Source organism: Bos javanicus, chromosome 4 (genome assembly GCF_032452875.1).
Source record: "Bos javanicus breed banteng chromosome 4, ARS-OSU_banteng_1.0, whole genome shotgun sequence".
NCBI lineage: Eukaryota > Metazoa > Chordata > Mammalia > Artiodactyla > Bovidae > Bos > Bos javanicus.
The window spans coordinates 92,446,462-92,470,005 of record NC_083871.1 but is presented as its reverse complement, the minus strand read 5'-3'; the positions used below and the strand labels follow the sequence as shown (position 1 = coordinate 92,470,005).

General features: G+C 45.0%; 1 protein-coding gene across 1 annotated transcript in view; it reads right to left on the bottom strand.

The window, feature by feature from the left end:
- Positions 1–19,020, bottom strand: part of SND1 (staphylococcal nuclease and tudor domain containing 1) — a 421,336-nt gene extending 402,316 nt beyond the window's left edge. Inside the window, exon 1 of the mRNA XM_061414616.1 lies at positions 18,718–19,020. Coding sequence (XP_061270600.1) covers positions 18,718–18,795 — 78 coding nt within the window. The 5' untranslated portion in view covers positions 18,796–19,020. The remainder of the gene's footprint in view (positions 1–18,717) is intronic.
- Between the last annotated feature and the right edge of the window lie 4,524 nt (positions 19,021–23,544).

The window sequence follows — 23,544 nt, the reverse complement described above, 5'->3', positions numbered from 1 at the left end:
AAATATACTCCAATTAAAAAAAAAATTCATTTCCTGGCAGCCATCAAAGAATTCAGGTGTTTTGAGCACAAGCAATCTTGTTTGGCACCCAACAAATAAACACTGTGAAAGTGAAAGTGAAGTCAGTCGTGTCTGACTCTTTGCAACCCCATGGACTGTAGCCCACCAGGCTCCACCCTTCATGGGATTCTCCAGGCAAGAGTACTGGAGTGGGTTGCCATTTCCTTCTCCAGAGGATCTTCCTGACCCAGGGATCGAACCCAGGCCTCCCGCATTCCAGGCAGACGCGTTAGCCTCTGAGCCACCAGGGAAGCCCAATAAACACTGTACTTCACCACAACCCAGTGTCAGTAAACTGGCTTTGCCGTGTGTAAAGCAGACCCAAGTTCAGTTCAGTGACAAAACTATTATTTTGTTGCAAGGACAGTATCTTCCCATGATCCATTCATCATTGCTTCATGTTTCTCTCCCAAATGAAATAAAATGCTAGACATGTTCCAATCACAGAATTCCAACCTCTGAGCACACAGTTCAAAAAGGCTATGGCCCCCAAGAAGGATCTTGAATTTTAGGAAGACGCCCTTTTCCTTCCAGTGTAAGTTTATCCAGTGGGGATTTGAAAAACCTGCATGTGTGATCTAATTAGGTTTTACATTCAGAAAAGCTGAAAACCCCCTAACGTCTCAAAAGTTTTGAGATACAATGTGTGAACATTCAGAATTAGAGTAACTATGAACATTCTCTCAGAGGCAAGAGCACCATACATATTTTTGGTTTGTTGCTCAGTCAGTAAGTGATGTCATCCAACCATCTCACCCTCTGTCACCCCCTTCTTCTCCTGCCCTCAATCTTTCCCAGCATCGGGGTCTTTTCCAATGAGCTGGGTATTCGCATCAGGTGGCCAAAGTATTTTTGGTTTAAAATCTTGTAATCTTGATGGTAATCTCTTTCCCCAGGGAGTTGGCCTTCTTTATTATCAAAAAAGAATCTGATTGTCAAAAACGATGCCTGGGTCCCTCTCTCTAGCCTAGAAACACAGGGAAAGATGTTTTGAGAAATACCAAGAGAAATGTGTTAATTTGCAAGACACCAGATCCTGAGTTTAGATTTTATTTTCTCTTGTCCTTACCAAATACTAATTTCCTCCTCCTGCCCGCCACACCTCTGGCCTTCTCTACAATGCAGGCTATCAGGATTGAGATGCCAGGGGAGTAGAGGAGTACTTTCAGCCAGCACAGGGATAGGGCAGGAACAGTAAGTCTCTACAGCTAATCAACTATGCTTTGAGTATACTGAAAAGTTACATCACTGCAGCCAACATGGCTACAGATCAGGGGGAGTGGGGGGCTTGGGGAGGGGAGGATGCTGACCCAGCTGAATCCCATCATCTTTCAACTGTAACAATGAAGGGGGAGAAAGAAGATGCACAGAAGGCTCCTGAAGGCACTCACAGACCAGCAATCACCTGAGAGCTTGTTGATACCGCAGGCTCAGACCCTACCTGAACCTCCTGATTCAGAATCTGTTTTAACAAGATCCTTGGGTGATGGGTTCGCACAAGGTTAATCCACCACCACCACCCCTTTATTCTCCACTCTGCCTGGGGAATCTGCCTGGCTCAGACAGGTCCTCCAGCAAATTTGGCTTACACTTTTTATTCAGAGAGGCCTTCCCCAGACGATGTCAGCTAGATGCTTGTATATGCTCTGAGCCTCTGTATTTCTCTCCCATAGAATTCACCACCACATTAAATAGCATAATGAATTGTTCAGTAGCAGTTTTCCACTCCTCTGTGCAAGTTCTCTCTGGGCAAGGACTCCATCTATCTTGTTCACCACAGTAGCCCTGGAGCCCAGAACAAGACCAGAGACAAAGTAAGCATTCAGTAAGTGTTTTTTCCTGAATAAATGAATGGTCCCAGTATGTATCAAGCACAAGTATCAAGTGCTAGACTTTGGAAAGAAGGGACAAAAACAATTAAAACACAGTTCTTGTCCTTAAGCAGCTCACAGCTTAGTGAATTTCTGTTGAAGCTAATGAGAGCCAAGCTCTTGAAAGCATGCACAGCACTCAAGAGTGTTTTTCCTGTTTCTCTGCCAAATGACAACAGGTAGACCAAAAGTTCTCCAAGGCCCTCCAGGGAACCACCCCCACTCCATGCCCTGGAAGACCTACAGGCAAGCATGTCCTCACCTACTCCTCCGTTCAAAGATTCTCCCCTCCCAGTGTTCAATACTTAGTCCACGCTTCTCTCTCTGCCCTCTCTCAGGCAACTCCAGCAGTCTTCAGCATTATTTCATTCTCCCCTAAGAAAATTCGTGTTTCCTCCGGGATAACAACCCGCTTTCTTCATCAGCCCTCTTATTATGAGATGTCAAATTTCCCTTGTTATCACCTTTCAGAATGTTTTACCTAACTCATTCCCAACCACTCGATTATTTCCTGTGAGCTAACAGGTCTATTGTCAACAGAAACCACTCAAATCTATATCCAAGACCACATTGAGAAATCTCCCAATTAACATTCAATTGTCCTCCCACTTTCTTCAGTCTTTTCCTACTTGTTGCAAAGAGATACTACGAACCAATGTTGTCATCTCTTCTAGGATTATCTTCTCAATGGTTCTTTTATTTATTCTTGTTTAACAGACAAAAATCTCTTGATAGGCTTACATCCCAAAGCCAATATCCAAATACCAGGGTAACAAAAACATATCTAAGTGCCTAAGCTGATGGCAGTGAGAGTAACATGTTTTCACTTCATCTCCAGAGAAGCAGCTCACAGAGAAATATTAGCAGAGGCAAACAACACACTGACAGGGTAGCAAGTGCTCAGTGAAGAAGACAAAAACCATCAAGGCAGCTCCCGGCGCTGTCCAAGGGGCTGAGAATCCATTCCACTTCCCCAGGCAGACCCCCCGTTAGAACACAATGCAGCCACTGAAAACAGCAAATTCTAGATTCTATGACTTTGATGTAAAGATCTGTTCTAAGCACTGTTTGTGCAACAAGTATTAGAAATATTCATGTGCCTGTCATGAATGGGGCTAAAAATTCCAAGGATATGTCTTCTGAATATTTTCTACATCGCAGTCTGTAACACCATTTACCAAACAATAGCAGACTGGAACCCTAGTCCAAAGATTTGGTTTGTGACTATGAGAAATTTTAAAGCACTTTAAAAAGTCACCAATTGTTTTCGTAAATGCTTCATTACACACTTCTAGGGTCACTGGCCTTAGCCTACTCATGGGTTTCAAATCACCAATGCCTTTTTTGGTTCAGATACACTTTACATACCCGCCCAACTCTGCGTTTCAGAACTGCTATGAAAATGTGAGATGAAGGTTGAAGGTCTTATTTCTTTTGAATCCATGTGCTGGCACTGCTGGTATGGGAGGCAACTCCCCAAAGACAAGTCTTCTGTGAAGGAAGCTCAAGAAAAAGTGTTCTGATGACAAAGACCTTTCCTCCCACCCACAGAGATGAACGGAGGTGAAACTCGGGTTGTTAGGTGAGAGGGTGCATTCCAGGCACTACTCAGTTAACAGGCTCTCTGCGTCCAGCCTGCCCCACCTTTTTGCTCTCTTTGCTTCTCCTCAACTCCAGTGCTCAGAAGAAGGAGAGAAGTGTAGCCACGATTCCTGATTCAGAAAGGAGAGGGGCTTCCTTGGAAGTCCAGAAGCAAAGACTCTGAGCTCCCAGTGCAGGGGGCACAGGTTCAATCCCTGGCTGGGGAACTAGATCCCACATACCACAACAAGAAGATTCCACATGCTGCAAAAAGATTGAAGACCCCAAGGGCAGCAACTAAGACCTGGCACAGCCGAATGAATGAATGAATGAATAAACAGGAGAGGGCACAGCTACTGCTTTCCCAGCCTCAATGGCCATAGCTGATGTCATCTCTTCTTTCTCCTCCTCACAGCACTGCCATCACTGAGCAATAAGTACAGTATACAAACTAGCAAACCACAATCCCATGATTAAAACAGGGGCAGGAGACCTGCGCCAGATACAGCTAAATGAATGAACATCAGAGTTCTTGCAATATCCTAGAGAAATAAAGATTATTGCCTTTACTGCTCCTTGGGTTTTACTTCCATAAAGCCACGTGCATTTTTTTCTTACAACTGACAGCAACAGGGATGCTAGGTTATCGAGCATAATACCCAACACTGTTCAGAATGAACCATTTCATAAGAATAGCTAATACATTTATTTTGGCTTATGTGCAGGGCTGGCTGTAGAACTTGGGGAAGTCAGGTAACTTCTATGCTACCCATGAAAGGTGTTAATTTTCCCATTTTATTGTCCAAATTTCTCTGGAAACTTTTCCTATTTGAAATGCTGATAGTCAATTTGAGATGTCAAAATAAAGAAATGGATGTCACAAATCTACCAGAGTCCTTTATTGCTAAATTAATGTTCCATCCTAGAATTCTCCTTACTATTAAAATCCGTCTGAGTGTGTGATGAAGTCCCTTATCACCTAACACAGCTGAAGATTACAAGACAAGGAGTCCTTCCTTCCCCACTATATGCTGGGGCCCCAGCCCACCCCATCCTCCACCATAATGCACAGATTTGCACACCTCTTCAAGAAGTGAAACAGAAGGCCATTTGGCCACGATCTGGAATTTACTTACAATTACTGCCCAGGAGAGACTGTCCCTCCATTTTCATTGAAAATACCAATAATAGAGACGTCCCTGGCCATCCGGTGTTAAGATTCTGTGCTTCCAATGCAGGGAGCATGAGTTTGATCCCTAGCCAGCAAACTAAGATACCGCAAGCTACACAGCAAGGCCAAAAAAAAGAATGCGGTAATATTTTACTTACCCTACACTGTCACTATAGCCCAACTCTGTGATTCCTTTCACCCTATTTTTCTGAGGGCGGGAGGGGGCAGTGCACACTCTTTCCAATGTATTACCAAATAAATGAACATCTTTCACACATAAAGCACAGAAATTTCACGAGCAAGTTGCTGGACAGCTCAGACTCCTGGGGCATCTTTACTGTTTAGCCCTGTGCTATCAATTCCTTTCAAAAACCCAATTTTCCCTGTTGTTACTCAGATAATCTGAGTCACAAGTTTACTGTTCTCTCTACACTGGTTTTCTGCTTCTCCTGTTGATAATCAAAGAAGCACATTTTCTTACAACATGAGAGTAAGGGAGGTATGCTCATTAGGAGCACCAATCCGGGGACGACAAAGAATTCAATGGAAGCCGAGCAGCCTAGCCAGCAGCCTAGCCGCCTGGCTGTGTGACTTGCTGGCAGGGAGATGACTAACATGTGGGCAGGAGGGCTGAACCGGGAGCCAGGCCTGGACCCCATGGAGAGCCTGCGGGAGGTCTCGGGAGAGTCTAAAGCTCTCATAAGAGAGGAGTTTAATAAGATAACTCGGCTTTTAAGTAACAGAGGCAGCCTCCTGGCTTCTGGGCTTCGAAAGGGCTCACCTGCCAGGAGTAATAACACAAGCAATTACTGCACCTAGAATAATAGAGCTCAGCGGGGCCCCAGGACCCAGGTCTCCCCTCTCATTCACCTACACACAGGGGAAAGGAACGGAAGGAAGAAATGCCCTACTTTCCATGAAGACCTGGGACAGTCCTATTAGGTAAGCAGATAAATTACATTTGGCAAAGTAAGTCACTGTTTTGGGTGGTTGCCAAAAATAAAAATGCCCCTGGTATTAAAGGCTGTATATAAAGCAATGCCCTCTCCTAGCACAGAATTCCTAGTTTAAAAGTTTGTAGCATTGCATTCTAGAGACTGGAAACAGACTTAAACATCTCGCTTCTCATTTCTTTCTCTACCACAAACTTCCAACAGGCCTTTAGGCACATTGCCTTCAACTGGTACCTTGACTGCAGGTTGCTTGCAGCTGCCTTCAGGAACATCTGAGTATACCCACCTGGACCTACTCATTTCAGCTGTCTTTTATCTCCCCCGTTTTATTTCTCTGCCTCTGTCAAGACTTGTCACTTTCACCATCTCCACAGAAAAGAGGTTTAAAGCAAAGAAACTGACCTGAAATATGACATCTGATTTTTCCAACCCATCCATTCTCCAAGAAAAGCTTCAGTGTTTCACTTCATGAGTTCCCCCTTCCACCATAAAACATGGTTACCTGCCTCTATTAAACAGCATTTCAATGAGACAGACACCTAATATCTCAACAGCCTAAAAAGCTTTACCCAGAATCAGGTGCAAAGCCTGGTCTCAAACCGAAGCTGCCTGTGCTTCAAAGAAGCCTGGAGACACCCCACACCTTAGGCCATCATCCCAGCAATTTATGGAACCATCTCCCCTCAGTTTATTCTGTCCTCTCTGAACTATGCCAACCCAGTATTTCCCCCAGACTTGACCCTTCTTAACCAAATCCACTAAACATACGTTTTATCACTCAAATTGGGACACTGTGAGAGTGAAAGTAGGGTGTTACTGACAGTCATGCCAAGACAACAGCCCCGGGCAAACTGGGATGTAAGTTGCCCTGTCCTTACAAAGGTGGGAGGCCAGGTAAGGCGCTGTTCCTTGCAAATTACAAATTTATGCTGATTCTACATACACGGTTCTTCTCTCCCAGTCTCCAAAAGAGGACCAGAAAATGCTCAGACAAATTTGGATTACCTAGTCCACGTTGGCACAAAGAAAATGGAATGTTTTATATTATAGTGGCAAATTTTTCCTAAATATATTGTTTTGATCATTTAGAAGGGAGGGTGGGGTGGAGATAGAATGCAGCCCATTTCTGAAGTACCAGAAGCTAGGGGGTCGCGGGGAGGAGAGGGCAGGAGCCAAAGGAGTTAAACATTTTGCCAGATGCATTTCTGCCTGACTAGCCTCACCTCTGCCACTGAACTCCACCTAGTATTCACACACACAACTGCACTTTTCCAGGCACTACTTAAATCTGTTTAAGCTTTCCTAACAGTTAAATGAACAATGCCTCCAAAGCTCAGAAGGTTAGACATTTACTGGTGCACACCTTTCTGCTAAGCCAAAATTAGGGACTGATATATTATCCATTTCTTATTTGTGCCAAGGACATGAAAGAAAGCAAATGCCATCACATTGTTTATAAAATAAAGGACATTTCAGTCAAAAAATACCAATAATAATAGAAAAAATATGATCTTAAAATTAGAGCCAGTCTTTCAAACTGGGGGTGGCCGAAGATGAGATGATTAGATAGCATCACCAACTCAATGGACATGAATTTGAGCAACACCAGGAGATAGTGAAGGACAGAGGAGCCTGGTGTGCCCAGTCCATGGGGTCACAGAGTCGAACACGACTTAGCAACTAAATAACAACATTACAAAACTTGGCGGGTGCCACTCTTGCCCTCATGTTGCCTCCGTCGGTTCCATTTCTACCCTTGTCTGAGCTGGGAACAACTCCAGCCAATGGTCTCAATACCGCCTTCTTTCATCTTAGCAAGAATCCCATGAGGCAAGCACTGCTCATCTACAGGCAAAGCTGGAAGGTAAAGGGTCAGTGACTTGCCCAAGGTATTGGGGCCAGTAGTCTGTGACACTAATGACGTGAGCACAGCCACCCCAGAAAATCAGTTCGGTTTTGTCTCCAGAGACAATTTATGTGTCCGTTTTCAAAAGTGTGGGCTTGTTTAAAAAACAAAACAAGAAAAACTGGTTTCCGTAGTATATGATCCCTGTGTGTACCAACATTTAATATTCATATGTAAAAAAGAGCTGTCTCTTGTCTTCTTTTCAATTCTCTTTCAATCCCTTCCATTAAATGCAGTTTCAGTTTAGAGGCAGGAAGCCTTCAGCACATCTCTACCACCTGTTACACAGTCTTCTGCAAAATGCTGTACCTAGTTAGAATTTAATAACACTCGCTATTTTGTTTTCATTGTGGGGTTTTTCTGAAGGTGCTTTCTAGTAAGCAGTAGCTAGCAAGTTATACTGGTTTCCCATTTTCATTGGTGAAACCATTTCCTTTTAAAATAATACGACGATTTTTAAAGACAACTGACTGTCCCAAAGATTTTCAAACTAGAAAAAAGTAGAGGCAGTGTTCGGATACGCTAAAAACACAAGGGGCACATGCACACCTGACACCCAGGAAACTGGAGGTAAACCCTTTCCGGGGTTGAAATCAGCTGGCCCCGGTTCAGCCTCTGAACAACTCGAAAAAATGGCTGGGTTTCTCCGAGCAGGATGTGGTCAGATTCACCACCACTACCACCCCCACCTTCTAATCCAAGTAGAAAAAAAGAAAGAGGAAGAGCTATGCATTAATACCAGTCTGCAGGGGGGAAAAGTCAGGCCTCTCACAGGACCTTGCCTCTGACCTCCTCCTGTCATCTGCAGCTGGGCAGTGGCACACTTCTTAGCGAGGGAGCTTTCTAGAACCCAGAGAGAGTAGACAAGGCTAGAGCCCTCAGAGCCGACTCTCCTCTAAGTTCAAGACCTTAAAACCCCTGGGGGGCCTTGAAGCAATTAAACAATGGTGATTTAATGATCCCCAGGGGCTGAACCCTGCCCTCCACTGGGGAAGACAGTGGTTTTCAAGGGTACTGACTGGGGAAGTAGACTACTAATTGTGAAACGATTAATTAGTGTAAGGAGATTGCTGGGCTTCCCTGGTGGCTCAGACCGTAAAGAATCTGCCGGCAATGCAGGAGACCTGGGTGAGATTCCTGGGAAGATCCCCTGGCGAAGGGAATGGCTACCTATTCCAGTATTCTTGCATTCTGCCCTCAGTCGAATCTAAGATGATCCATGTAGGATATAAAAAGGTAAAGTCTAAATAAAGACCCCCTGCAGCCACCAAAAACATGAAGTGTACTCCAGGAATATGTCTTGGGGAAATGCTAACACAAGAACACAGAGATGTATCAAAGAATGTTGACATATCAACAGAGAAAAAAATGGGTAAGTAAATACACCCAAACCACGGAACACTCCTCAAACACTGAAGAATGAGACAGACGTATAGTCATGACACTGAAAAGTAGTTTTGACAATTAATTTTAAAAAGGAAGTTACAGAACTGATTATAACCTCATTTCTGTTTCTTTAAAAAAAAATGGGGGGGTGTATAAATCTGCATAAAAAAACTGCAAAGTACATTTACTTACAGGGATGAGAATGAATGGGAGAAAATTCATAAGGAGGGTAGAGGGAGGAAGATTTTTGCATTCAACTTTACATAGTTCTGTACTGTTTGAAGTCTTAAGAGCAAGCATTAAGTCCAAATTTTAAACATCGACAACTGTAAAATGACTAACACTGGATGGCACTCACCTGAGCATTTGGAAGGATTTCTGGGATGAACTAGAAAAGCTGGTCAAGAGAAGGAAAGGCCACCAAGGGACTGCAAACGTGACCCTTCATCCTCAGGCCTTCAAAGGCTTGAGAACGATAGGAAAATTTTATCTCCATATTTGGCAAGCCAGTGGAATAAAAACTAAAGACCAAGACCACCAAAGAGATCATTTGGGGTTTTACTGGTGGTGTTCTTGTTAAGAAAGGGGCTTATAAACAAGAAACAGGATGGATCTAAATAGACACATCAAAAAGTCCACGTGTGTGGTTCTGTAGGATTAAAAGGGCAGAAAGTGAGGAACAGAGACTCTTCATGCTTGTGGATGACACAAAAGACTTCCACAGTAATAACGTGCCAAGGTACTGGTGCCAAATTATAGGAAGATCTGGGGAATCTACGCAAATAGAAGGAAAAGTGGCAGATGAGTGTTAAAATGAGCATATGGCCTAAATCAGGCACATTAAACAACTTCTCAGCTGTCAGTTCTGACCTAGGAATAAGCTCTCAGAGTCACTGTAAATGGACTCCTGGGGACATCAGCCCAATATTGAGCTACAGATTAAAAGCAATGCAAAGTGTTCTGGGAGCCATCGAGATAAGTGCTAAAAAGAAAAAAAGAAGCTACTATCTCCCCTCATATACAATTCCGGTGCACTGGCCCCAAAAGCATACACTCCTTTTGCATTTATGTCCTGACCCTTCAACTACATACAGCACAGGAATTAAATAAGATCAATGGGTCTCTAATGCCAGCCCCTGGATCGATCCCAAAGGGTCCCTCTTAGGAGAGAAAGCCACCTAGGAGTGGCTTTTTAAAAATACGGATCTCCAGGCCGCATGGGCAGATTCTAATTCAGTGGCTCAGAACGACCTTCCAGGTGGTCCTGAGGCAAGGATGTGTTTAGAAAATCACTGGGCTCTTAGGAACTCTCTCTCTCAAAATCTCCTCCCAGAAAAGAATCTAGGAAAGCTTACAATAAAAAATAAACTCAAAAGAAAAGAAACCCTGTGAGGAACTACCAAGAATAGATTTAGATGATTCCTATACTTACACATTAAACAGAAGTGGGGAAGATCTGCAGGGCAATGAGAATAATCTAAAGGAAGAGGCTTTGGCCTCAGAGCCTGAAAACCAGAGCTCAGAACCCGACCAAGCCCCAAGCTCCCGCCAGACTCACTCAGACAAAGGCCAGGATCAACTCTCCCAGAGTTTATGCTCCCAGAGTGCCTTCATCATCCCCACCTCTCTCAGGTCTAGACCTGCTGCCTCAGGAGAACGGCAGGTTGTTCAGAAGCAGAGGTGAGACTGCGTTAGTAAAACCGACTGGAAGCACATTCCTCTGGGTCCCAAGCAACCACTCCCACTAGTCTATCCTAACACCACTGCTGAAGCCAGGAACTTCCCTGGTCCAATTCTACCCACTCTCCAGCCACTCCAGTAACTGGTCATTTAGTCTAATTCAAATTCTAATTCTGCTCTTCCACACTAGAAAATCATATTTCGACTAAACTACCTTCTCAGAAAATAAAAATAAAACAAGCAGTGGGAACAGAAAATATGTCTCCCGCAAGGTAAGCATCAATTCAAAGTGAAGACTAGCAGAAGGTATGAGATTCCTCAGCTTTGATTCATGCCTGAAAGACATGTAATATAGGGTTTCTGATACAACTGCAGCCTTTGGGGACTGCAAGGAGCTTCAGAGTCCAACCACTTCATTTAAGAAAAAAAGAAAAAGCCTGAAAGGTGTACTACCTTACCCCACAGTGCCCAGAGCGAGACCAGCAGCAGCTGGCCTAGAACTGTGTCCCCTGAATCCCAGGGTGATGACCTCTCTTCTCCACCAGGCTACTTTCCAGAGACAATGTTAATACTGGGTTGGCCAAAAAGTTTGTTCAGGTTTATCCGTAAACTGCCATGGGAAACCCAAACGAACTTTTTGGCCAATCCAATTTATGGGCTTTATTAACTTGAACCACAGATCCCCAATCTCCTCAATTCCCCTTATTACACATGAGGTTGGTGTTACCAGACCATAGCAGACTACTGCCCACATAAAGAGAATTTGAAGCACCTCATAAAGAGGGGAAAGAGAGCCTTAAAGTCACCATAAGCACATAAATGGAGAAAATTTGTGCCAGCCCAGTTTATATCAGAGACTGAACATCTCAAAAACAACATCTAAATTGTCATTAGGTTTATTTTTCCTGTAAGTCGCTTAACTTCCTAATTTTTAAAAAAATGCCAACTGAAACCACTGTTCTTTTTATTCCCCTAAATATTAGAGCTAAGTGAGAAAAACATAACATTAATTTATCATACTGAGTCTCACTGAAAGTAAGTGAAACCCCACAGCACTCCATCTGCATCAATGTGCACAACCTGTGATTCTGTATCAATTTCTGCCTTAAGAACACAGCCTATGTCGGTCTCCCAAGAGAGGAACAGCAACAGAAACTGGGTGGGGAAAAAACGAAAACAAAAAAACTAGGTGTTGGGACTTCCCTTGCGGTCTAGTAGCTAAGACTCCACACTCCCAATGCAGGGGGCCAGGGGTTCCATCCTTGCTCAGGGAACTAGATCTCACATGCTGCAAATAAAGATTTCCCATGCTGCAACTAAGGGCTTCCCTGGTAGCTCAGACGGTAAAGAATCTGCATGGAACACAGGAAGCCTGGGTTCAAACCCTGGGTTGGGAAGATCTCCTGGAGAAGGAAATCCAGTATTCTTGTCTGGAGAATTCCATGGACAGAGTAGCCTGGTGGGCTACAGTCCATGGGGTCGAAAACAGTCAGACACGACTGAGAGACTAACAGCTGCAATTAAAGATCCTGTGTGTGACTGTCCCTGATAGCTCAGTGGTAAAGAATCCACCTGCCAATGCAGAAAACACAGGTTCGATCCCTGCTCTGGGAAGATTCCACACGCCGAGGAGCAACTAAGCCTGTGCACCACAACTATTTTGAGCCTGTGCTCCAAAGCCTGGAAGCCACAACTACAGAGCCCACGTGCTGCAAGTACAAAGCCCACACGCCCTACAGCCAGTGCTCCATAACGAGAGAAGCCACCGAAATGAGAAGCCTGCACACAACAACTAGAGAGTAACCCCTACTCTCCACAACTAGAGAAAAGCCTGCGTAGTAACAAAGACCCAGCACAACCATAAATAAATAAAGTATTAAAAAAAAAAAAAAAAAAGATCCTGTGTGCACAACTAAAACCTGGCGCAGCCAAAAAACAAAAACAAAAACACAAACACCTGGGTAGGTATCTATCTCCAAAGAAATAGGAGAAAAAGCTACATAAGCCCAGTAAGAACTGAATCCCTTTACTTCATTCCTTGCCCCTGATAAGGCAAAGAATTTCCTAAAATCTTCAGCTATTCTTTTCCTTGAAGAAATGAAATAAAATCTAAACATCAGGTTCCAAAGGCTATCTACTACTGTAACCACTGCTAGAATCATACCTGTCAGCTGGCTTGATGGCCCATGCTGATAAGTGAGTTTCACAACAGGCCTTAGTTCCTCCTCAAATGCATGCATGCTAAGTCACTTCAGTCATGTCCGACTCTGTGCGACCCTATGGACTGTAGCCCGCCAGGCTCCCCCATCCCTGGGATTCTCCAGGCAAGAACACTGGAGTGGGTTGCCATTTCCTTCTCCAATAGAGACTCCTTAACTGCATTCAAACACCTGGCAATTTTCTCTTTTGAATTTAACAAATGAAAACTAAAATATTCACGTATTTCCCCAATTTCATTCTCCAAGTAAACTGGGCATAGATGCAGGAAATCATTTGCCTCCTTATTACCAGCACTGAGAACAACCCAGCCTCAGGAGTCCCCAACCCTGCATGAGCCCTTCCTTCCTGACCATTACTTTGAGCTCTGAAGCATGCTACTCTGCTTTTCAACATCGCTATTACCTAAAGCTTGCTAGGTTAAAAGAGTTGCCAGAGGCCAGAGCTACTACATTCCAAGTAGTAATAAAATGATGCCAGAAGCATAAACTTCATCAGGTTCTAGATGCTATGCAACTCTTGTTGAGCCTGTTCTTAGCATTTATCTTCTCATCTAGGTCCTATTTACTGAAAGGTGGTGACCTCGGGAATACACGATTGGCTGGTAGGAAGTCAAAGAACCCTGGTCGTGGCCCTGTAAGAAACATGACCAAGAGCAAGCATTTTGTTTTAAATCAGTCTCCTATCAATTATATTTATCCTGTAGACTTAATGTCTGCTACTGATCTGACCAGGGCTTCCCTGGCAGGCTACAGTCCATGTGGTCACAAGAGTCAGACACGACTGAGTGATGAAACAACAACTTATCTCACCAGGAGACCAGAACCACCACCACCTCTGCTGCCTTTCTGCCTTTTCTTACCCTAAAACATGTACATTAACAGCTCAGGTTAAACCCATACCATGTATGTGGAACACTGAACTTCAAGAAATTGAAAAGCTACTGTAAATATTCTGAAGATAATCAAATCACCAATGGATATCTACAATCTTTGCACACGCTATTCCCTCTGCCAGGAACTCTTCCTCTGTGTCTGGTTCTTTCATGTCCATCAGACCTCAGCTGAAGGAAGCCCTCCAATCTAAATGAGCCACCCCTTTCCTTACTCCCGACTACTCAGTCCCATTCCCCTACTGGAAATCGCTCTCATATGCTTATTTCTTATGTACTTGTCTGTCTCCTCCATAAACTGGAAGGGCAGGGATATGATTTACTTTCTCACCACTGTTTCTCCAATACACAGGCAGTGCTTGACACAGATGATCAATAAAACTCGTTGGAGAAAGGAAATATGATTGCTCATCATCTCTATCATTAGTACATGGCAGTGGCCACTGTTAGCATGACTAGAGCCAAATGTATGCTTCTTTTTCAAACTGGAAAAATGACAGGAAGTCTTTAAGACAGACCAAAAATTTAGTGCTCTTTTATTTACAATTTTGATTGAAAGCTACCATGCTAACCTGCAGGCTTCCCTTGTGGCTCAGCTGGTAAAGAATCCACCTGCAATGCGGCAGACCTGGGCTGGATCCTTGGGTTGGGAAGATCCCCTGGAGAAGGGAAAGGCTACCCACTCCAGGATTCCAGCCTGGAGAATTCCATGGACTGTACAGTCCATGGGGTCACAAAGAGTCGGACATGACTGAGCGACTTTCACTCACTCACTCATGCTCACCTGCTGGGAGGTAGACAATTTTAAGACTAGAGGGAAAAGTCTTCCATCCTATTCCACCTACTGCTTTGCAAATGTGTGCTCAGTCACTAAGTTGTGTCCAACTGTTTGTGATACCACGGACTGTAGCCCACCAGGCTCCTCTGTCCATGGGATTTCCCAGGCAAGAATACTGGAGTGGGTGGCCATTTCCTTCTCCAGGGTATCTTCCCAACCCAGCAATCGAATCTGTGTCTCATGCATTGGCAGGCAGATTCTTTACCACTAAGCCACCTGGGAATCTTTGCAAATGGCCCTAGTAAAATACTGTTATTTACCTACCTTGTCCCTTTGAGTGGTAGAATAAGGGTATTTTAAGTAGCTTAGGAAAGGTGTTTTTCTTTCACAGTCTGCCTGAGCTAAGCGCACATAGGAAGAAGGAACAGATCAGCAGACTACTACTCTGTCCTCACTATGCTCTGAAGACACATACTTCTTAGCTCAGAAATCTAGAAACACTTAGCTGTAATGATCTAAATTACAGAGAGCAATTCCTACAAGCTGTACACTGGAGAAATTCCCACTAACCTCCTCATCAGAAAGCCTACAGCCGGCTTCCCAACAGCCTGGCAGCACAATTCCTGTTAGGGGAGGAAGTTACAGCCATCTCCTTCTTTAGGTGCCCCGGGACTTAAGTCATCTAGTGAGGATCATTGTTCTAACCATAACGCCAAAGATTAACAGAGGGATTCCTTCCCCTTTCAAACGGGATGGGGTGAAATGGGAATTGGGATTTGGCCTTCCACACCATAAAGAGGATGAGATAGGCTGCTGCCATGGCTGCTTCTGATGAGCACTGAAGATTCAAGAACTGCAGCAGATTCACTCTGCTGTGCGCTCCTTCTTGAAAACACATGCAGACATAAGATAGGAGAGTTAAAGACTTCAAAAAGGGCTCTGTCCCCCAAGACAGAAATAAATGGGATCAGCAAAACCAGAGAAAACTGCCATCTCTAAGTAGCTGCTAAGTGGGGTGACTGAATTTCACATTCACTACCCCAGAGACTTCTCCCAACCTCTATTTAACATGGGCTGACAATATTCTGAGACAGCTAAACAAAGTCTAGCAAATTACCCAAGAAACCCAGAGATAGAATGCTCCAGGGTTTCGAGAAAAGATCTGATGTGACACAGACATTTACTTTCCCAGGTTCTATTTCACCTGCCCACACACTTGCCAGTCTTATCCCAACTCAAAAAATATATAAATCCACCTTCAGCTTTTCCATCATCCTCACTGCTTTCTCAGTAACAGAAGAGCCTCACAATGATTGTGTCAACCCACTGCCCACTTCCTCCAATATATTCCAGAACCAACTCTGTCCCTTGGCTCCTACTGTCAACAGCAGACACAGCCCCTACCATCATTTTTAAAAATTGGTCAAATGCAAACATTTTTTTACTACTTGAGTCCCAAGTTCTTTCTGCTTCAACCTTATAAAAAGGAACACAGGACTTCCTAAGATGGCAAGGCAGAGACCAGAAGAAACATGCAGCTTCCATCACCTTATAACCCATTCTTTACCCAAAAGAGGAAGAATGAGTATTCCTCTTCATTGCAGCAAACTTCAATCCAAGACCACTTCGGACCTTCAGTTCAGCCTGAGTCCAGACAAAACTGGAGGGCTCAGCCTGAAAGGCCCAAGTCTGGTTGGTCAGTTTCTGCCCCTCAACCCAAAGGCAGAAAAGCAGTCACTGATAATTACTCTTTTCCTAGTCATCAAACTATTTCCTCCTCACCTCCCTCTGTCATAGAGCTCCATCTTCCCTTGCAGAGTTCTTACGAAGCAGCTCCTGGTACCACTGGAAACAATTACTCTCCAGGAAAATACAACTTCGCTAAGCAGAAGAGCTTCACACACAGCCATTTGCCAGGGGTCAATTTTTCATTCCAGACAGGCTTCGAAGCCTGGCACAAATCTGCCAGTGGCTCTGCACTTCACCCGGCTTCCCTCCCCTAATCTCTGCCTGGAACTCACCCACCCACCCCTTTGCAGCTTGAAAACAGAAAAACAGCAGTACAGGCAACTCTTAACACCTTCTTCAAAGCCTGCTCCCACCCTAATGTGTCTTCCACACCACATTCCTTTGCTTATGGTAAGGACCATAAGCACCAAATAAAGTCACTTACTGCAACAGCAGCTCCCAGACAAGACAGGAGTAACATCTAATCTCTCCTAGGCTCAATTACAGTCAGCTTCACCTTCCTGCAATTTTGTGGCCATGCATCACTGGCCCTGCCCTCTGTTAAAATCATTGCCTGGAGTCAGAGTCATCGAACCACGAATGTTTTGAAAAGCCTGTGCTTTGGCCAACAGGGTCTGGGTTCAAGTCCCAGCTCTGCCTCTCATTACCGATTAAAAAGTACCTGTCCTGGGGTAAACTATTCTTTTGAAACCTCAGATTACATATCTGTAAAAATGTAGCCAATGATCCTATCCACTTGTTCAGTACTATAAATGAGATAACACAAAAAGAAAACTCAGCACAAGACATAAGCCTTAATAAACAAGTTACTGTTGATATTCAGTATCCATGGGGGTAATCTGCAGACAGGTATGGTCACCCCATTGGAATCCAAATGCCCTGGAAACTTCCAGCATTTGTAGAAGCAAAAATATAGTCAGCCCCTTTCCACTCCCACTCTACAAGTAAGAGGGGCCTTTAAGAAAAATTCAAGACTTAGCAAAGGAACAAAACTCGGACGAGATTCACTCGGTGCTGGCCATCCCACTACCAGACCACCGAGCACTGCTCTGTCCCTACAGTGAAGGGAAGATAAGTGCAAATGGCAAAGCTAATTTAAGAGGAGCCACTTCAGGATAACGCTTTCATAGGTCAGGTCAATATTTCAGAGAGGTGAAACTATGTGGACCCTGGAAATTCCCTCCTCACTCAATTTCTGATAAATTCTGACTCTCCCTTTAGGTATAAATAAGTGGGAAACACACTACTGAAAAGCCTAAGAATCTCAGTTGGAAGCAGAATACTGCCTAAGAAGTGACTATGTGAATATCAGGGGGGACAAAAAATCTTGAAATCTAATTCATGCATAAGCTGAGAAACATTACAATCCTGTGACAGACAATGAGCCAAGAAAACAGAATGTTTTTCAAACTTTCTACAACTATAAAAGGCTGCAGAGCTTTGGGACAAAGTGTCATAAAGAATATTACCAGATGGAAAAGTCAGAATTGCGGCCTGAAAGGAAATCTACAAGCCTGTGGCCATCACAACCAGAAATTCTGGTAACAAGGAAAAAATGTCAGTTTCCAATCCCGGGGAATGTTGAGGGGAGGCCAACAGAGGGGACAATTGATCAAGAGAATTTATATTACAAAATTATGACGGGGGTTAATTTTTAATGAAACTTGCAAGGTTTTTAATTCACCATTCAAGGATGTAGAGGGTGAGGGCAGAATTTATAATCAGGCAGAATTTACAGTAACAGCAGGGGGCTGGGAATCAGAACATTTAGGCTCCAGTCCTGGCTCCAACCCAAACCACCATGTGACCTTAGGCAAGTCACTTGTCCTCTTCAAAGTTGTCTCATCCGTAGTGAGGGAACAACAAGGATAGCAAAGATTCCTACCAGCCTCAGGCTCTGAGAGCCAAAGAGAGGGGGAGCACGGATATGAAGAGCTCTCAGGACTACTGACTTGACGCAAGAGGTGGAGGGAAAAAGACGGGAAATGAGGGCCAGAGAGCGAGAAAACTTGGCGTAACTGAGCGTCGGTGGAAACATAACAGCTTCAAGAAGGCCAAGTACTCCAAGAGTTCCATGGAAGAGCGGACGTTAGGATCTACGAAAAACTGCAAACTACTCAGCATATGCCAAAATGGACTGAAGGACGGTGAATCGGAGGACTGATACCAACAAATCCCCGTTAACTAATCAGTAATCGATCTGTCCCGGTAAAAAGCCAGGAGACTTGAGTCCCGCGATCACGGAAATCACTGTGACCCCCTAATGCCAGGGTGTCCCGGAGGCAAAGTACCGAAGGGGAGTCCGTGTCGACTTGCGTCTAGGGAGGGGATTCCGAGATCGGGTGAAAGTGAGGAAGGGGCAGAGGAAAGAGGATCTGGGAGACACTGCAAGCTGTCGGTAGGGGAAGGAGCCAACGCCAGACTCCCGCACGGTGGCGGCCAGTGGGATCGGTGTCCCGGGCCCCGCTCTCACCATCTTGACGATGCCCCGTTGCACGGTGGGGACCGCGGGTCCCCCGGAGGAGCCGCCGCTCTGCGCGGAGGAGGCCATGTGTAGCGATGGAAAACCAGCGATTAAGGCGGTGGCCCGCTAGGACGTGTCAATGTGGGTGTCGATGTTGGTGAGAGGCCGCCGCGGAGAGGAGCGGGCGGGCGACCAGCTGTGGGCGATGGACGGGACGGACGCGCTGGGCGCTCACTGGAGCAGCAGCAGGACTGGGAGCGAAAGAGACGCGATCTCCACCACCGCCACACGTTCTACTCGCCGCGCAAGCGTGCCAGAGCGCCACCGCCCTCCGGCCAATTAGAGCCCAGAACTCGCCGGACCCCAAGCCAATAGGCACCCTGCTTGCGGAGCCCCGCCCCTTAGTCTCAAAACCGGTCGAGCGCTTCAGGAAGCGCTGAAAGAGCTGATTTGCAGTGATGGGCTAAGTATGAGGCGGGACTTCCGGGGCAGTGGTAGTAGGTAGTGTCGGGAGGTGTAGTGGGAAGGAAAGGACACGTCAGCATCTGGCCGCGGGGCGCAGTGGGCCCTGGGAGCCCCAGGGGCGGGGTCAGGTTCGCCCTCCGGCCTGGCCCCGCCCATTACGCCCCGCCCCGCGGGCGGCTGGGGAGCCCACGTGGACGTCAGCTTTCCCGGAGGGCGCACCCAGGTTCGCTAGAGCGAGCTGGGAACGCCAGACAGCGAGGCCAAATTCTGGAGGGATCTCAGTTCTGGTGCACAGCGACTTCCGACATTTTACCTCAGCTAAAAGTGTGGGGAGAACTTGGAAAAGTCTAAACGGTGTGAAACCTACCCGTGTTGGCCTTGACACCGAATGCGACCGAACGACCTCCCGGTAGTCGGGAATATATCTCGCTCGTGTTTGTGTCGCCGGTGTCTCACACATGTTAGGCGCTCGATTAATGTTTTTTGGTGAAAGGAATAAAATCTCCCTTACGGGGTTCTGCGTCTTGTGCGCCAGTGAAGTTACGGAAAGCCTTGCTAACACGTTCTCAGTTGACCGAGTGAAGGAAGAGCTACGCTGCCTCCAACCACCGGAACCCACCCCTTTGCCTAGCCCTAGTCTTTTGCATAGAGACTGGGGAGAGGAAGGCGCAGAGCAAAGGCATATACGTGTTTACCTGAATGTTGAGAGACGGCTAATATTCGCCGAGTGCCAACTATGAGGGGGCGAGAACCTTACTTTCGTGCCAGTTAATCTTGAAACTCAGATTCTCCCTTATACTGTTGAGAAGAGGTGACTCTCCCACACTTCACCTATCCCAGAGTCCAATTTTGGAGTCAGCATCTTCCTAGATCCCTAGTGCTCCTTCCATGCCATTAATTTGCCATAGTCTTCAAAAACAAAACAAAACTTTGTGGCAGCTCATTCCACCTGATTATAGCACTCTCCATCTCACTAGGCTTCCTGTCCTCTTTGCTCCAGTGTCACCTTGTCATTCATTGCAACTGACACCTGGCGCACACTCTTCTCTGCCCAGTGATCCTGAATGACTTCCACATTTATGCACCTGATTTATCCAGTACCCTGGCCTCCAACCTCCTTGACCTTATCTTCACTGAGTTGGATCTCTGCATCTATTTAGCTACATAGCTGAAACTGTAACCTCAAACACTCCCATCTCTGATGGTAATTGCTATCCTTTTTGCCTTCTCACTCAGTTACTTCTTATACTCTGTATTAGTTTTATCTCATAGCTCTTGTCAGGAATCTCAGCAGAGTTTAGCTGGGTTTAGCTGGGTGCCTTTGCCACAAGTTCCCTCAAGGGACTGCAATCATGGTGTCAACACAAGCTGTGGTCTTAACTGAAGGTCCCTTATCTGACAAAGGGAGGATCTGACTTTAAGATCACTCAGGCAGTTGTTGGCAGGATTCACGCCCTCATTTCCTTGCTATGTGGGTCTCTGCATAGGGCACAGACCATGGTAACTGGTTTGCATCAGAGCCAATGAGTGAGAGAGCATAGAGGACAGGAAGAGTCTTTTTGAAACTAATCTCAGAAATAACATCCCATCACCTTCTGTTTGTTAGATGAGTCACTAGGTCCAGCTCACTCTCAAAAGGAGAAGACTGCTCCAGGGCATAAATACCATGAGGTAGGATCACTGGGGTTCATCTTAGAGGCTACCTATCACACACTGTTCTTTAAGTAGAATTCAAAGACCCTAAATGTCTCTTCTTTTGACCTCACCTCACAGCTTGTGGGATCTTAATTCCCCAACCAGGGGTTGAACCCAGGCTCTGGCAGTGAAAGCACAGAGTCCTAACCACTACACTACCAAGAATTCCCCTCTATCCTCATTATATCAGCTCTTTTCTGCTCTCTTCTGGTCCCTTGGGTGGTCTCCATTGTTTTTGCCCCTCTCCTACCAGTATCCTCATCTCTAATCCCCATTGTCTTCTATTGAACTCAGCTGTCAAAACTCCAATTTTAGATCTCTCTGTCTTCTCCAAACCTACCACTTAACTAGAACAAACATGCAGGTTATTACCATAGTGAATTCATAGGTCCTCAGGCATTGCTGGGAATTTTTTCTGTTTCCTCAGTCACGTTGGTCTCCACCTTCATGAGTCTGATCTGTTGTTGTTGTTGAATTACGACTTAATTTTTTTAGAGGAGTTTTAGGTTCACAGCACTATTGAGAGGAAAGTACAGAGATTTGTCATGTATCCCCTGCCCCCCACATGTGCTCACTAATTATCAACATCCCACAAGAGAAGCACATTTGTTACAGTTGATGAACCTCATTGACACATCATAATCATTCCAAGTCCATAGTTTACATTATTAGGGTTCACTCTTGGTGTTATACATTCTGTGAGTTTGGACAGATGTATAATGGACATCCATCCATCCCTCCATCAGTATAGTATCATACACAGTATTTTCTATGCCCTAAAAAATCCCTGGGTCTGTTTTAAACCTTCTCTGTTTTCCTCTTAACTTCGACTCCACTGTCTCCCACACTCTCTAACAGTGATAAGGCCTCCTACTTTGAAGAGATAATAAAAACCATCAAGAACTCCCTCTGTTTCCCACCACAAACTCTAATTTTGCTTATTATTCTCTGTATCTCTCTTGTTACAAAGAAAAAACTTTCTACTGCTTAGGCTAAACTCTCCATCTTTGTCCTGTATCTACCCCCTCCACTTTCTCAAGGGTTCTCAGATAATTCCCTCTCCTGATTTCACAGCCTCTCAGGTTATCCTGGATTCTTCTCATTAATATTTAAATATTCTCAAATGTCTAGCATAATGAAAATTAATTTTTTCCTTTAATCCACCTCCCTCTCCAGATAGCTCTCTTCCCTTCATAGGCAAATCTTCTTGGTGAAATTCCTACACCCCTCCTTTTTTTGACCGTGCTATTCAGCATGCGGGATCTTAGTTCCAATGCCCCCTGCAATGAAAACAGGGAGTCTTAACACTGAACCACCAGGGAAGTCCCTGAAATTCTTTGTGTTTGTGGCCTCCACATCCTCACCCTGCATTCACTCCTCCAGCTCCTGCACTCTGACTACTGTTCTTATCAGTTTACTGAAACTTTCTCTCCAAGGTCACTACCGAATTCCTTGTGACTATATTCAATGGACATTTTTCACATTTGGTGGTCACTTTGCTGAGCTCTCCATACCATTTGACACCATACTGCTCAGAATGTCTCTTTCCTTCCCATGTTCCCTATATTCCTCCCATCTCTGTACTGTTCCTCCTAATTACCATTATAAGTGACTCTCCTTTTACCTACTCATTAATACTGGCGTTCCTCTGCTTTCTTCTCAAAAATCCTCTTTTCTAGTTCAAAACATTCTTCCTAAGACATCTAATCCATTCCCATGGTTGTATGCTAATGAGTCCCAAATATATAATTCCTGTTCAGATAACTCTCTTGAGACTTCCTTGGCGGTCCAGTGGTGAAGACTCCAAGCTTCCAACACAGCAGGTGCATGTTCTATCCCTAGTCGGGGAACTAAGATTCCACATGCTACACAGTGCAACCAGAAAATAAAAAATTTAGTAATAATAACTCTCAAGGAAAGTTATAACCAACCTAGACATCATATTGAAAAGCAGAGACATTACTTTGCCAACAAAGGTCCGTCTAGTCAAGGCTATGGTTTTTCCAGTGGCCATGTGTGGATGTGAGAGTTGGACTGTGAAGAAAGCTGAGCGCCAAAGAATTGATGCTTTTGAACTGTGGTGTTGGAGAAGACTCTTGAGAGTCCCTTGGACTGCAAGGAGATCCAACCAGTCTATCCTAAAGGAGGTCAGTCCTGGATGTTCATTGGAAGGACTGATGTTGAAGCTGAAACTCCAATACTTTGGCCACCTGATGCAAAGAGCTGACTCATTTGAAAAGACTCTGATGCTGGGAAAGATTGAAGGCAGGAGGAGAAGGGGACGACAGAGGATGAGATGGTTAGATGGCATCACTGACTCAATGGACATGGATTTGGGTGGACTCCATGGCAGTTGGTGATGGACAGGGAGGCCTGGCATGCTGCGGTTCATGGGGTCGCTAAGAGTTGGACACGACTGACCGACTGAACTAAACTGAACTGAGCTTCAGACCCATATGTACAATGATACTCTGAATATCTGCCCATGGCTGTTACGTTAGGAATTCAAATTCAACCTGTCTCACTAGCAACTCCTTATCTTTTCTCCCAAGTCTGATCTTCCCTAGTATATGTTTCAGCCCAAACAATGACTCAAAAAGCTACCTAGTCACAAGCCAGAAATCTCGAGATCTCTATGACTCCTCCCTCTACCTCATTCCTTAATTCTTAGTCAAT